General features: G+C 51.4%; 2 protein-coding genes across 6 annotated transcripts in view; both read left to right on the top strand.

Moving 5' to 3' along the window:
- LOC138725484 (calmodulin, striated muscle) overlaps positions 1-16,400 on the top strand; it is a 113,997-nt gene that overhangs the window by 27,009 nt on the left and 70,588 nt on the right. The window lies entirely within an intron of this gene.
- The window catches only part of TASOR2 (transcription activation suppressor family member 2), a 46,843-nt gene continuing 36,108 nt past the window's right edge, over positions 5,666-16,400 (top strand). For 3 of the 5 annotated variants that reach the window (XM_069860382.1, XM_069860687.1, XM_069860450.1), the window contains exons 1-2: positions 5,666-5,923; positions 15,332-15,477. In XM_069860382.1, coding sequence (XP_069716483.1) covers positions 5,902-5,923; positions 15,332-15,477 — 168 coding nt within the window. In that variant the 5' untranslated portion in view covers positions 5,666-5,901. The remainder of the gene's footprint in view (positions 5,924-15,331; positions 15,478-16,400) is intronic. The other 2 variants (XM_069860517.1, XM_069860620.1) reach the window with 1 other exon arrangement.

Genomic DNA, 16,400 nt, shown 5'->3' with positions numbered 1-16,400 from the left:
CTGGGAGCACTAGGAGGGGTACTGGAGGCACTGGGAGTATTGGTGCGAGGGGAGGGGGTGCTGGGAGCACTGGTGGGGGGGAGGGGGCACTGGGAGCACTGGTGTGAGGGGAGGGTGTGCTGGGAGCACTGGTGCAGGGGGAGGGGGTGCTGGGAGCACTGGTGAAGGGGGAGGGGGCACTGGGAGCACTGGTGCAGGGGGAGGGGGTGCTGGGAGTACTGGTGAAGGGGGAGGGGGTGCTGGGAGCACTGGTGTGGAGGGAGGGGGCACTGGGAGCACTGGTGTTGGGGGAGGGGGTACTGGGAGCACTAAGAGGGGTACTGGAGGCACTGGTTTGTGTTAGGAGGGGGCACTTGAGGGGGGAGGTTACTGGTGTAGGTGGAGAGGGGGTACTGGGAGCACTGGTGTGGGTGGAGGGGGCACGGGGAGCACTGGTGGGGGGGGAGGGGGTACTGGGGGCACTAGGAGTGGTGCTGGAGGCACTGGTTTGTGTTAGGAGGGGGCACTTGAGGAGGGGGGAGGTAACTGGTGTAGGTGGGGAGGGGGTACTGGGAGAACTGGTGTGGGGGGAAGGCGGTATTGGGAGGTACTGGTGTGGGAGGGGATACTGGGGGCACTGGTGAAAGGGGCACTGGGAGCACTGGTGTGAGGGGAAGGTGGTACTGAGGACACTAGTATATGTGGGGAGGGGGTACTGGGAGTGCTCGTGTGTATGGGGAGGGGATACTGGGAGTACTGGTGCAGGCAGAGGGGACACTGGGGGTACTGGTGTGTGTGGAGAGGGAGTAGTGGGGGTACTGGAGGCAGTGGGGTGTGTTGGGAGTAGATACTGGGAGCACTGGTGTAGGGGGGAAAGCACTTGGGGGAGTGACGAGGGGATACTGGGAGCACTGGTGTTTTGGGAGAATGGGCACTGGGGGAACTGGTGTTTGGGGAGAGGGGGTACTGGTGACACTGGTGTGGACTCTTGGGACATCACAGCCTGGTCTATTGAAAATAGCTTTGAGATTCCCAGCTTGATCCCAGGATTCCAGCCTAGGTGTGGAGGTGGCATCAAAAAGACCTCAAAGCCCATCCAGGTCCAACCCTGCCCTGGGCAGGGACACCTCCCACTGGATCAGGTTGCTCCAGGCCCCATCCAACCTGGCCTTGAACACCTCCAGGGATGGAGCAGCCACAACTTCCCTGGGCCACCTGGGCCAGTGTCTCGTGACCCAAGCCGAGCCGATCTCTCTTGCCACCCAGTCAGTAACGATCTCAAACCTCATTATTTGTTTCCCCATCGTGTGTTGTCCTTCAGGAGGAAGACACCATGGGTGCCAGGAAGCGCTGTTTCCACCTCCTCGTTGACTCGTTTCATTGCAAATCTTTTCTTTCTCAGAGTGACCAACAGCATCTCGTCAAATCACAGAATCGTTAGGTTGGAAAAGACCTTTGAGATCATCAAGTCCAACTGTACCTGTCCACTACTAAACCAGATCTCTAAGCACCTCATCTCCCCGTCTTTTAAACACCTCCAGGGATGGGGACTCCACCACCTCCCTGGGCAGCCTCTGCCAGGGCCTGAGAACCTTCCGAGTGAAGAAATTTTTCCTGATGTCCAATCTGAACCTGCCCTGGAGCAACTTGAGGCCATTTCCTCTTGTCCCATCACCTGTCACTTGGGAGAAGAGACCAACACCCACCTCACTACAACCTCCTTTCAGGGAGTTGTAGAAAGTGATAAGGTTTCCCTTCAGCCTCCTTTTCTCCAGGCTAAACAACCCCAGGTCCCTCAGCTGCTCTTTGTGAGACTTGTTCTCCAGCCTCTTCACCAGCTTCGTCGCTCTTCTACTCTCCGGGCATCATTCGTTTCTCTTCTGAATAGGAGAAGAAATAGATCTTCAAATGACTACTTGTTTATTTTAGGCTTGCGGACACACCAGGACTTTATGACTCATTCTTTCAAAGAAACCAGAATAGAAAATTGCCAGAAACTACGTCCCCACCATGGTTAGATCATGGGCTCTCCTCCACCACGATGCACAGGTTGCCACCCAACAGGGTCATTGGTCACCAGGGAGAAGAGATCAGCGCCTGCTCCCTCTTCTCCCTTTGTGAGGAAGCTCTAGACTGTGATGAGCTCTCCTCTCAGTCTTCTCCAGGCTGAACAGAAGAAGCCACTTCAAGTCCTACGACTTCCTCGCTAAACCCTTCACCAACTTTGTGACCTCCTCTGGACCCCCTCCAAAAGCTTTAGATCCTTTTTAATCCTGTGATGCCCAAACCTGCACGCAGTGCTCGAGGTGGAGCAGAGCAGGACGACCTCCTCCCTGGACCAGGTGGCAACACCGTGCTGGATGCACCCCAGGACATGGTTGCCCTCTTGGCTGCCAGGGTTCACTGTCGGCTCATGGTCCACCAGGACCCCCAGATCCCTTCCAGCAGGGCTGAAGAATTCTGGTTTTGGTACCAGAATTTTTTTTGGTATCAGCAGGGGCTACAAACTGGGTCTGGCAAACTGGAAGTGGGCTGCTCTGTGGTCGGAGCAGAAGACCACGATCAGTGACTGTAGGACACCAAATGAATGATTTACTCTTCTCAGTGCCTTCAGTTTCTCCTTGGGTGGTTGCACTTTGCACTTTCTGCTGCTGTGGATGCGAAGTCTTAGGATCTGCAGCTTTACTTTGAGTAATAGGTGACTTATTGGAGAGCCGGCACGTGGTCATCTCATTGATCTTTCTCCTTTTTCCCTTTGTTTGCTGATGGTTCCGACTAAGGCCGTGACCACCCCAGCACATGAAAATACACCAAACGAGTTCAGCAGAGGTCATGGGGGAGTTGAGGACAGGGACGCTCAAAGACGCTGTGTAAACACCAGCAAGGACTAGAAATCAGGGTCTCCATAACTTTATTAGTCCAGCTAGATGACCAAAGGGCATATCCATGATGCGCATCACTGTGTGGATCCAGCACTGTGAATCATAGAATAACCAGGTTGGAAAAGACCCATCAGATCATTGAGTCCAACCATTCCCATCAATCACTAACCCATGTCCCTCAGCACCTCGGCCACCCGGCCCTTAAACCCCTCCAGGGAAGGGGACTCAACCACCTCCCTGGGCAGCCTCTGCCAGGGACCAATGACCCTTTCTGTGAAAAAATTTTTCCTAATGTTCAGCCTGAACCTCCCTGGTGGAGCTTGAGGCCATTCCCTCTCGTCCTGTCCCCTGTCCCTTGGGAGAAGAGCCCAGCTCCCTCCTCTCCACAACCTCCTTTTAGGTAGTTGGAGAGAGCAATGAGGTCTCCCCTCAGCCTCCTCTTCTCCAGGCTAAACAACCCTGGAGAAGAGGAGGATCTTGTTGCCAAAAGAACCCAAAAGCCCAGGTGGGCTCCCATCCAACCACCCACCAGCCAAACACATGTTCATGGAATGCAACCGTTGATCCAGCACCCGGCACGCTGTGTCCCCCCTTGCGTAAGAGGGAGGGCAAACCCAGATCATCCTGTTCCCTTCTCCGAAGTCTCTTGCAACATCGACTGTTGGCTGCATTCATGATGTCCCCGAGAGGCTGGTGAACCCTAAAAACTATCAGCCACACTTACTATTCCACACAAGGTCTGACAATAGTGCAATGAGGCAACTCCGAACCATCAAAAGAGACTTTACGTCCCTTAGAGCAACATTAAAAGGATCTGGAGCAGAAGTGATGTTCTCCTCCGTCCTCCCAGTTAGAGGGAGTGGTTTAGGAAGGAGGAGGAGGATGATAGAACATGGAGTTGTTTGGGTGTGAAGGCACCTTAAAGCCCATCCAATTCCAATTCCAACCTCCCCGCCACGGGCAGAGACACCTTCCACTGGATCAGGCTGCTCAAGGCTCCATCCTACCTGGCTTTGAACCCCTCCAGGGATGAGGCAGCTACGACTTCCCTGGGCGACCCTTGCCAGTGCCTCACCAGCCTTGTAGTGTAGAAATTCTTCTATGAGTTGCCTGTCCAGGTAGGACAAGGGAGTCTTCACCACGAAGGAGGCCACAGAGAGCTTTAAACTCAACTGAGTAGGGGAAGGAGATGAAGTTTTGAACAAGAGGGAGCTTCCAAGAAAGATGGGAAAAGACTTGGACCTGTAGAGAGGGGACAAGGGGCAATGGTTCTAAACCAAGAGAGAGAAGGTTTAGACTGGCTATCAGAAACATTTTGCACTGAATGTGCTGAGACACTGAAGTTTTGGATGTCCCACCACTGGAAGTGTTCAAGGTCAGGTTGGAAGGGGCTTGGAGCAACCTGGTCCAGTGTCTAGGGACAGAGGGAAGGGCTGAGGGACAGGGGGAAGGGCTGAGGGACAGAGGGAAGGGGCTGAGGGACAGAGGGAAGGGGTTGAGGGACAGAGGGGCTGAGGGACATAGTGAAGTGACAGAGCAATAGAGGGAAGGGGCAGAGGGAAGGGGTTTAGGGACAGAGGGGCTGGGGGTCAGAGGGAAGGGACTGAGGGACAGAGGGAAGGGGACGAGGAAAGGTCTGAGGGAAGGGACAGGACCGAAGGAAGGGGCTGGGGGACAGAAGGAAAGGACAGAGGGACAGAGGGAAGGGGATGGGGATGAGGGGCAGAGGGAAGGGGTTGAGGGACAGAGGGATGGGGATGAGGGACAGAGGGATGGGGATGAGGGACAGAGGGAAGGGGTTTAGGGACAGAGGGAAGGGGTTGAGGGGCAGAGGGAAGGGGATGAGGGACAGAGGGAAGGGGATGAGGGACAGAGGGAAGGGGATGAGGGACAGAGGGAAGGGGATGAGGGGCAGAGGGAAGGGGATGAGGGACAGAGGGAAGGGGTTGAGGGGCAGAGGGAAGGGGATGAGGGGCAGAGGGAAGGGGATGAGGGGCAGAGGGAAGGGGTTTAGGGGCAGAGGGAAGGGGATGAGGGACAGAGGGATGGGGATGAGGGACAGAGGGAAGGGGATGAGGGGCAGAGGGAAGGGGTTTAGGGACAGAGGGAAGGGGTTGAGGGGCAGAGGGAAGGGGATGAGGGACAGAGGGAAGGGGATGAGGGACAGAGGGAAGGGGATGAGGGACAGAGGGAAGGGGTTTAGGGGCAGAGGGAAAGGGATGAGGGACAGAGGGATGGGGATGAGGGGCAGAAGAACAGAGGGAAGGGGTTTAGGGACAGAGGGAAGGTGATGAGGGGCAGAAGAACAGAGGGAAGGGGTTTAGGGACAGAGGGAAGGTGATGAGGGGCAGAAGGACAGAGGGAAGGGGTTGAGGGACAGAGGGATGGGGTTGAGGGGCAGAGGGAAGAGGTTTACGGGCAGAGGGAAGGGGATGAGGGACAGAGGGAAGGGGATGAGGGGCAGAGGGAAGGGGTTTAGGGGCAGAGGGAAGGGGATGAGGGGCAGAGGGAAGGGGTTTAGGGGCAGAGGGAAGGGGATGAGGGGCAGAGGGAAGGGGATGAGGGGCAGAGGGAAGGGGTTTAGGGGCAGAGGGAAGTTGATGAGGGGCTGGGGGACAGAGGGAAGGAGTTTAGGGACAGAGGGAAGGGGTTTAGGGACAGAGGGAAGGGGATGAGGGGCAGAAGGACAGAGGGAGGGGGATGAGGGGCAGAGGGATGGGGCTGAGGGGCAGAGAGAAGGGACAGAGGAGGGAGAGCCGCAGGGCCCGGGGCGGGGGCGGCGCTGACCCCGCGGGAAGAGGAAAAGCCGCCGCGGCCGCCACGCTCTCTTTCCGGTTCAGTTTTCACTTTCTGTTTTTTTTTTTTTTTTTTTTCTTTTCCTTTTTCCTCCCTTCCCCCCCTTCCACCTCGTCGCCTTCAGCCCAGTCCCTCGCCTTCCACGCCCTTTCCACTTCCTGGGGCCGGCGGATGGCGGGGACAGAGGCTGCCTGAGCCCGCCGGCCCCGGGAATCGAACCGGGGTCCCTGCGGAGGGAGCCGCCATGGGCGAGCGGAGCCAGCGGGGTGAGCGGGGCGGGGGGGACCGGGGGGGATGCGGGGGGATGCGGGGAACCGGGGCTGGGGAGTGAGGGGCTCGAAGGGTCAGAGCATCAGCGGCTGGTAGAGTCGGAGAGGGTTGGAATCGAAGCATCAGGGAGCTGGAGAGTGGCAGGATCGTAAAATCACGGAATCCCCGAGTTGCAGCGCGCTGGAATGGTGGAATCGTAGCATCGCGGGGTTGCGGAGCCACAGAAGCCTTGAATCGTGGAATTGGGGAGCCGTAGAATCACGAAATCGTAGAATCATTGAGTCACCGAGTTGTAGAATGATAGAATTGCGGAATCGTAGAATCAGAGAGTCGTAGAATCATAGAGTCATAGAATCATAGCATCACCAAACTGTAGAATCATAGAATCGTAGAATTGCAGAATTGTAGAATTGTAGAATCATTGAATCATTGAATCATAGAATCACTGAACTGTAGAATCGTAGACTTGTGGAATCGTAGAATCATAGCATCACCAAACTGTAGAATCATAGAATCGTAGAATCATAGAATCATAGAATCGTAGAATTGTAGAATCGTAGAATTGTAGAATTGTAGAATCATAGAATTGTAGAATCATAGAATTGTAGAATCATAGAATCGTGGAATTGTAGAATCATAGAACTATTGAATCATAGAACCATTGAATCACTGAAGTGTAGAATCGTAGACTTGTGGAATCATAGAATCATAGAATTGTAGAATCATAGAATCGTAGAATTGTAGAATCATTGAATCATAGAACCACTGAATCATAGAATCATTGAATCATAGAATCACTGAATTGTAGAATCGTAGACTTGTGGAATCATAGAATCATAGCATCACCAAACTGTAGAATCATAGAATCATAGAATTGTAGAATCATAGAATCCTTGAATCCTAGAACCATTGAATCCTAGAACCATTGAATCACAGAATCATTGAATCACTGAATTGTAGAATCGTAGACTTGTGGAATCATAGAATTGTAGAATCATAGAATTGCAGAATCATAGAATCACCGAATCATAGAATTGTAGAATCATAGAATCATTGAATCATAGAATCATTGAATCACTGAATTGTAGAATCGTAGACTTGTGGAATCATAGAATCATAGCATCACAGAGTTGTAGAATCATAGAATCGTAGAATCATAGAATCGTAAAATTGTAGAATCATAGAATCATTGAATCATAGAATCATTGAATCATAGAATCATAGAATCACTGAATTGTAGACTTGTGGAATCATAGAATCATAGCGTCACCAAACTGTAGAATCATAGAATCGTAGAATCATATAATTGTAGAATCATAGAATCGTAGAATTGTAGAATCATTGAATCATAGAATCATTGAATCACTGAATTGTAGAATCATAGACTTGTGGAATCATAGAATCATAGCATCACAGAGTTGTAGAATCGTAGACTGGTGGAATCATAGAATCGTAGAATCACCGAATCATAGAATCGTAGCATCACGGAGTTTTAGAATCACAGAATCAGGGAACTGTGGAATTGTAGAATCGTAGAATCACCGAATTGTAAAGTCATAGAATTGTAGAAGCACAAAATCGTAGAATCGTTGGATCACCAAGTTGTAGAATCATAGAATCGTGGAATTGTAGAATCGTAGGATCGTAGAATCATAGAATCGTAGCGTCACAGAGTTGTGGAGTCATAGGATCGTAGAATCACTGAATCATAGAATCATTGAATCACCAAGTTTGAGAATCATAGAATGGTGGAATCGTAGAACTGTAGCATCACAAGAGTTGTAGAACATAGGATTGTAGAATGACAGCATCACTGAATCATAGAATTGTAGCAACACGGAGTTGTAAAATCATATGATTGTAGAATCATAGCATCACAGAGTTACAGAATCATAGAAGTATTGAATCATAGTGACAGTTTCCCAAGTGACAGGGGACAGGACAAGAGGGAATGGCCTCAAGCTCCGCCAGGGGAGGTTTAGGCTAGACGTTAGGAAAAAATTCTTTACAGAAAGGGTCATTGGGCACTGGAACAGGCTGCCCAGGGAGGTGGTTGAGTCACCTTCCCTGGAGGTGTTTAAGGCACGGGTGGACGAGGTGCTGAGGGATATGGTTTAGTGTTTGGTAGGAACGGTTGGACTCGGTGATCCGGTGGGTCTCTTCCAACCTGGTTATTCTGTGATTCTGTGATTCTGTGATAGAATCACCGATTTGTAGAGTCCTAGAATCGTAGAAACACCAACTCATAGAATCATTGAATCACTGAATTGTAGAATCGTAGAATTGGCCCCATCCAACATGACTTTGAACACCTCCAGGGATGGAAGCCTGGAGAAGTCTCTGAGGAGACCTTATAGCTACATTTCAATACCTGAAGGGGGCCTACAAGAAAGCTGGGGAGGGACTGTTCACAAAGGCTTGTAGTGGTAGGACAAGAGGCAATATGTATAAACTGGAGAGGGGCACATTTAGGCTAGACACAAGGAAGAATTTCTTCACCATAAAAGTGGGGAGACACAGGAACAGGTTGCCCAGGGAAGTCATAGCTGCCCCATCCCTGGAGGTGTTGAAGGCCAGGTTGGATGGGGCCTTGGGCAGCCTGATCTAGTGGGAGGTGTCCCTGCCCATGGCAGGGGGGTTGGAACTAGATGATCTTTAAGGTCCCTTCCAAGCCAAAATATTCTATGAGTCTATGGGGCATCCACAACTTCTCTGGCCAACCTCTGCCAGGGCCTCCCCACCCTCGTGGGAAAGAATTTCTTCCTAGTGTCCAATATAAATCTTCCTCCTTCCAATTTAAAGCCATTGCCCTTCATCCTGTCACTCCAGGCCCTTGTAAAAAGTCCCTCCCCAGCTTTTCTGGAGCCCCCTGCCCTATGATTCAGCCTGGAAATGACTGGTGTGCACTTGAATGGATTTGTTCTGTACAGTGTGTTTTCCAGAAAATATCTGATTTCACAGAAATCGCTGTTTTCCATCAGAGAACTCATTCTGTCACAGAGTTCCGTATCTGCTCTGATCAGAAGGGTTAAGTGCTTGCCTACGACATGAGACTATGTTACTCAGCTCTGAAACTGGTTTTACATACTAATATAATCTATTTTTAGTGTTCCTCTGAAGCTGGTGGTTTTGATGATAGCAGAGCTGGCTTACATCTTCATCAGAAGAAGCGCGGCCAGCAGGGCAAGCGAGAGGATTCTCCTCATCTACTCTGCTTTTGTGAGACCCCACCTGGAGTCCTGTGTCCAGTTCTGGAATTCTCAGCACAGGAAAAAGATGGAACAGTTGGAACAGGTCCAGAGGAAACCATGGAGATGATGCGAGGGGAGAAGCACCTCTGCTACGAGGCCAAGCTGAGAGAGTTGGGGTTGTTCAGCCTGGAGAAGAGAAGGCTCCAGGGAGACCTTAGAGCAGCTTCCAGTACTGGAAGGGGGCTACGGGAAAGCTGGGGAGGAGTGCAGGGATAGAACGAGCAAGAATCGTTTTAAGCTGAATGAGGGGAGATTGAGATGAGATCTTAGGATGAAATGTTTTGCAGTGAGGGTGTAGAGTCCCTGGCCCAGGTTGCCCAGAGAACTTGTGGCTGCCCCATCCCTGGAGGTGTTCAAGGCCAGGTTGGATGGGGCTTTGAGCCACTTGGTCCAGTGGGAGGTGTCCCTGCCCGTGGCAGGGGGGTCGAAACTGGATGGGCTTTGAGGTCCCTTCCAACCCAACCCATTCCATGTTTCTGATTCTATGTTGGTCACTCTGGCATCTGCCCCAGGGATTTACGTGGTTAGAATCACTTCGAGACAAGAAAGTGAAACTTCTTTTTTGGTAAATGCTATTTTTGCACATTTTGGAGCTTTTTTTGTGGTTTTTTTTGATGGTGAAATCACTACCCACAGTTCCAGAGGGGCATTTGGAGTCATTGTGTGCATGGAGATTGTAGGACTTGGCTTTGGTTCTGGTTTTATTTTAATCTCTAAGCGTGTCTTGGTAATTTCCGCAGCAAAAGGATCCGAAGAGAGCGGGTGGTTAGAGCTTTGTTGCCATATCGAGCAGAACAAGAGACAAAGGGTAAGAAAGTCAGCGCTGAAAGGAGAGCATCTGTAGTGAGAGCAGAAGTCATGCGACAAACCACGCCTGGGGAAGTTTTCAGGCTTGCTTAAAGTCATCTTTATTGATAATCTGGATGAGGGGATTGAGGGCACCCTTTGTAAGTTGACAGATGACACTAAGCTGGGAGTAATCATCAATGTGCTTGAGGGTCAGGAGGCTCCAAAGGGATCTGAACAGGCTGCATCCATGGGCTGAGACCAACAGGATGAGGTTCAACAAGGCCAAGTCCTGCACTTGGGACACAACAACCACGTTCAGTGCTTCAGGCTTGGGGAAGAGTGGTTGGAAAGCTTCCTGGAGAAGAAGGCCCTTGGGGATGTTGGTTGACAGTGGCTGAACATGAGCAAGCAGTGGCCCAGGTGGCCGAGAAGGCCAATGGCATCTTGGCTTGGATCAGAAACGGCGTGACCAGCAGGTCCAGGGAGGTGATTGTGCCCCTGCGCTCAGCACTGGTGAGGCTGCACCTCAAATCCTCTCTTCAGTTTTGAGCCCCTCACTCCAAGAGGGACATTGAGGGGCTGGAGTGCATCCAGAGAAGGGGAATGGAGGTGATGAAGGGTCTGGAGAACAAGAGTTATGAGAGGCAGCTGATGGACCTGGGGTTGTTTAAGCTGGAGAAAAGGAGGCTGAGGGGGGACCTTTTCACTGCCTACAACTCCCTGAAAGGAGGTTGTAGCAAGGTGGGAGTTGGCCTCTTCTCCCAAGGGATAGGACAAGAGGGAATGGCCTCAAGTTTCCCCAGAGGAGGTTCAGATTGGACATCAGGAAAAATATCTTCGCCACAAGGTTTCTCAGGCCCTGGCAGAGGCTGCCCAGGGAGGTGGTGGAGTCCCCATCCCTGGAGGTGCTTAAAAGATGGGAAGATGAGGAGCTCAGGGATGTGTTTTAGTAGTGGACAGGTACGGTTGGACTTGATGATCTCAAAGATCTTTTCCAACCAAGCGATTCTATGATTCTACAAAAGGCAAAAGGAGTCCATAACCAGCAGTTTGGTGGAGCAGAGCTGTGGGATTTCAGGCAGGAGAACCATTTGCCCACTTTTTCCAGCTGCAAACGCGTATTTTTCTTTCTCTTCTTCTAAATGAGGGGGCTCTGCCTTGGGCACCTTGTTTTTCACGCTGTTGGTGCTGCCTTCATGTCAGGAGACCCTGGACATCACTGCAGCGTGTGTGATTGTCTTGGCAGCACATGGGGTGATCCCAGCATTGACTTTTTGGGGTTATGGGATGCAGTAGATGGAACTCCAGCTCACGTGATGGCAAGGGAGGGCTAGATGTTCCTCGGCGGGTGACGTGTGGTTGGTTGGGTTTCAACATGTGGTTTTTGATGTAGTGCCTGTGTGAGGGAACCTCAGAACGTAACCTAGCAAAGGCAAACCTGGCACCAGTGGGGATTTTAGTTTGTTGAGCAGGACTCTACAGCTCTTCTGAAAGGTCAAAGCTCATCAAGTCTGGCTTTCAGAGTTCATCAAGCTGCAGTAGCATGGAGAATCAGTTGGCTGGGTGGGTTGCAATGAAAGAGTTGTCTGTAGTTGTCTCAGCGCTAAAACACCTGGTGCTGGATGTGGGAAGAGTCAGTGCAGATGCCTACAGGTGAGCAAATCCACAGGTGGCAACCCTGTCATAGGTGACAGGAGAAGGGAGCTGTGGCAGGACAGCTTTGAGGAGCATTTGCTGACCCAAAAGGCAGCAAACATGGCGTGTGCAATGGTTAACGAAGGAAAACCTTTAATAACCACATCCTCAATTACATGAGTGGCTGAGAGGAGCAGGAGGGAGGTTACCAAATCAAAGAAATGTTACCTGGAAGGTTTCTCTGGTGGAAAACTCCTGCTCCGAGTAGAGTTTTCACCAAGAGCAGAGCAGCTGTGGCATGAGGACCTCTCTGCAACTTGTCCTGAGAGCTGGGGAGGGACTTCTTCTGAGGGCTTGTAGTGAAAGGACAAGGGGGAATGGCTTTAAATTGGAAGGGAGAAGATATGGATTAGACGTTAGGGAGAAATTCTTCATGATGAGGGTGGGGAGGCCCTGGCCCAGGTTCCCCAGGGAAGTCGTGGCTGCCCCATCCCTGGGGGTGTTCAAGGCCAGGGTGGATGGGGCTTTGAGCAACCTGGTCCAGTGGGAGGTGTCCCTGCCCATCGCGGGGTTTGGAACTGGATGATCTTTAAGGACCCTTTCTACGCAGCCCATTCCATAATTCTGTGATTCTATGGAAATCAAGGCATTGGACTCAGCATAAAATGAACCCCAGTGACCATCAACCAGGTGATACAAACCCTTAAAGGCTGAGATGTGTCCCTTCAGATCTATCTGTGAGGAGGAGCCCAAACCCTTTAGATCCATGAAACAGAGACCCAAGTTGGATGGAGCTTTGAGCAGCCTGATCCAGTGGGAGGTGTCTCTGCCCATGACAGGGGGGTTGGAGCTAGATGGGCTTTGAGGTCCCTTCCAACCCAACCCATTCTATGATTCCGTGCTGCGTGGTAGTCGCTCATCCAAGCTGCTCACAGGGCGATGGACACTTTCACTTTTACTTCTTGTTGAGGCACTTTTACTTTCGTCTCCTCGCATTCTGCGCAGAGACTGGCAAGAGCCCTCTGCTCCGGCAAAGGAAACCTGCGTGTGTCAGGGTTTTGCGTGTGTTTCCGTGAACCCAAACTCTTCCTTAGGGTGGGGACAGATCTGAAGGAGCCTCTGGAATCTGGAAGGGGAGATGAGGGTCACAGCAAGCTTCTGGGCTTGGTGCTACACTTTGCGATGTTCTCATCTCCTGTGTTTGTGTATGACTCCAGCAAGTTCTTTCTTTCCCTTTTGGACTTTCATTTTTACACTGGAGCTGAACTTGCAAGGAGGAACAAATCTTTGAGTCCTCACCTGCGGAATTGCTGGGTTTGCTGCATTTCCAAGAGGTTTGCAGGCTTTTTCTTTAAAGCCTTTAGCTTTTACCTCTGAAAGGAACTGAATATGAAATCACAGAATGGTTTGTGTTGGAGGGGACCTCAAAGCTCATCCAGTTCCAAGCCCCCTGCTATGGGCAGGGTCACCTCCCACTAGATCAGGTTGCTCCAAGCCCCATCCAACCTGACCTGGAACACCTCCAGGGATGGGGCAGCCACGACTTCCCTGGACAACCAGGGCCAGGTCCTAACTACCCTCACAAAATCTCATCTCAATCTCCCCTCTTTCAGCTTTAAAACCGTTCCCCTCATCCTATCGCTGCACTCCCTGATCAAGAGCCCCTCCCCAGCTTTCCTAGAGCCTCTTTCAGTACTAGAAGGCCACTATAAGGTCTCCTTGCTGCCTTCTCTTCTCCAGGCTGAACAACCCCAACTCTCTCAGCTTGTCCTTGTATGGGAGGTGCTCCAGCTCTCAGATTATCTTTGTGGCCTCCTCTGGATTCATTCCAACAGCTCCATGTCCTTCCTGTACTGAGGACTCCAGAACTGAACACAGTGCTCCTTACATTAGGTCCAATTTCAGCTTAAAGTAATTTGCGACGAAGATTTATGATCTTATAGCAGCCTTCCAGCACGGAGAGGGGCTAGAGGAAAGCTGGGAAAAGGCTCTTGATCAGGAGTTGCAGGGATAGGATGAGTGGGAACAGTTTTAAGCTGAAAAGGGGGTGATTGAGATGAGATCTTAGGAAGAAATGTTTTCCTGTGAGGGCGATGACGCCCTGGCCCACGTTTGCCAGAGAAGTGGTGGTTGCCCCATCCCTGGAGGTGCTCAAGGGCAGGTTGGATGGGGCTTGGAGCAGCCTGACCCAGTGGGAGGTGTCCCTGCCCATGACAGGGGATTGGAACTGGATGGGCTTTGGGGTCCCTTGGAGGCTGGCTGATGTTGTGCCCGTCTACAAGAAGAGTCGCAGGGAGGATCCAGGGAACTCCAGGCCTGTCAGTCTGACCTCAGTGCCGGGGAAAGTCATGGAGGAGGTGATCTTGAGTGCTATCATGAAGCACATGCAAGAGAACCGGGTGATCAGGCCCAGTCAACACGGGTTCACAAAAGGCAGGTCTTGCCAGACTAACCTGATCGACTTCTATGACAAGGTGACTCACCTACTGGACAAGTGAAATGCTGTGGATTGATCTTCTTGGACTTCAGTAAAGCCTTTGACACAGTTTCTCCCAGCGTTCTGCTTCGGAAACTGTCACCTCTGGCCTGGCCAGGCGCACACTCTCCTGGGTGGAAAACTGGTTGGCTGGAGGGCCCAGAGAGTGGTGGGAAATGGAGTTAACTCCAGCTGGAGGCCAGTGACAAGTGGTGTCCCCAGGGCTCAGTGCTGGGTCCAGCCCTGTTCAATGTCTTCATCAATGATCTGGATGAAGGCATCGAGCGCACCCTGAGCAAGTTTGGAGATGACACTAAGCTGGGTGGAAGCTGGATCAGCTGGAGGGTCGGGAAGCTCCCTTTAAAAATAGAGTTCGAAACTCCAGCAGATTGCAGGGTGACAACTGTTGCTGTCTTCTTGTCACCAAAGGAATGTGGACCTCTTAGAGTTTAAAAGAAGAGCTTCTCTGTCCCCAAAAATTTCGGTGAGGTTGGTTAGGGACTGGTGTGCAAAACCTGTTCTTTGGGTGTGGTTTGGCAGTAGATGACTGCTTTCTTTTCTGAAGTTTATGAATCTGAAAAGGTTCATCTCTCCTATGTGTCTGTGGTACAAACTCAGCTTGGGATTTGAAATCTCATAGCTCATGAATCATGCAATGGTTTGGGTTGGAAGGAACTTTAAAGCCCATCCAGTTCCACACCCCCTGCCATGAGCAGAGACACCTCCCACCAGACCAGGTTGCTCCAAGCCCCATCCAACCTGGCCTTGAACACCTCCAGGGATGGGGCAGCCACCACTTCTCCGGGCAACCTGGGCCAGGGTCTCACCACCCTCATTGGGAAGAATTTCTTCCTAACGTCTAATCTAAATCTTCCCCTTTCCAATCTAAAGCCATTCCCCCTCTTCCTATCACTGTATTCATTTGTAAAAAGTCCCTCACCAGCTTTCCTGGAGCCCCTTTCAAGTACTGGAAGCTGCTCTAAGGTCTCTATGGTTTAGTGATTGATGGGAATGGTTGGACTCGATCATCCGGTGGGTCTCTTCCAACCTGGTTGTTCTGTGATTCTATGACTTCGTGGTTCCATGGCTGGAGGGGAGCTGCTGCTCCCAATGGGAGTCAGGGAGCTGCTCCACTGAGATCCGAGCTTGTTAAACGAGCCACGCAGCTGCCCCCAATCTCTACTGAGGTCCCATCCTCACCTGGGGCTGCTCAGATTTAACATCTGCACCTGCTTTTTGCTTCCTTCCTCCAGGTTCTCAGCTGGAGTTGGAAGAGTCGAGTTGCCTTTTGCAGACGGCGGTTTCGGTGCTGCAGCGCTCCTATTTGGACTCTGCATCTCAGGACAGTTTTCAGTACAGCCAAGCAGTTTTGGTGGAAAACGATGTTTTTTTAAGTGAGGTAAGGCTGGTGGGGGAGCAGGGAGACCTGGCAGCTCGAGAGAGGGGGTGGCATTTCTCTGGGAGCTGCAAGTGTCTGCTCTGTTGGCAGATCTTCCCTTGGCAGTTCCTGACTGAAGGTAGCCTTGGCTTTCTTGCCCTTCTTCCAATCTCACCAGGAACAAAAGGTCCATTCAGCCAATGTTTCCAAACATTCAGTTCCTGGAGGAGGCTTTGGGGGCAGGTTGAAATCCTGGGTTGATATCTAGAGGAGAGCTTTGGTGTCAGCAGCACTCCTGCAGACTCACTGCAGAGCAGATCTCCCTGTGGTGTTTCTTCTGTCCTCACACCTGAGCAAGCACCAGTTTTAACCCTTTCTCCCTCTCTCCAACTGACTGGAATGTGAGGAAACACATTCCTGGAGAAGAGGAGGCTGAGGGGAGACCTCATTGCTCTCTCCAAGTCCCTGAGAGGAGGTTGTGGAGAGGAGGGAGCTGGGCTCTTCTCCCAAGGGCCAGGGGACAGGACGAGAGGGAATGGCCTCAAGCTCCACCAGGGGAGGTTTACGCTGAACATTAGGAAAAACTATTTCCCAGAAAGGGTGACTGGTCCCTGTCTGAGGCTGCCCAGGGAGGGGGTTGAGTCCCCTTCCCTGGAGGGGTTTAAGGGATGGGTGGACGAGGTGCTGAGGAACATGGGTTAGTGATTGATAGGAATGGTTGGACCATTGGTCTGGTGGGTCTCTTCCAACCTGGTGATTCTATGAAACCACTTTTAAAATGCCTTCATCCCTACAGTCCTGTTGGCATGGAAAACGGGTTGTCTCCTGTGGGGACTGGAGATGACCAGTCTGCTTGTTGTCATGAATGAAATAGGGCTTAGATGTTTTGGGTGCCTAAATCTGGGACACTCACTGTGGAGCTGGATAAAAAAAAAATGGAGAAA

This window comes from Phaenicophaeus curvirostris, chromosome 1, assembly GCF_032191515.1.
Source record: "Phaenicophaeus curvirostris isolate KB17595 chromosome 1, BPBGC_Pcur_1.0, whole genome shotgun sequence".
Lineage (NCBI taxonomy): Eukaryota > Metazoa > Chordata > Aves > Cuculiformes > Cuculidae > Phaenicophaeus > Phaenicophaeus curvirostris.
The sequence above is the reverse complement of the archived record's forward strand: the minus strand, read 5'-3'. Positions and strand labels throughout refer to the sequence as shown.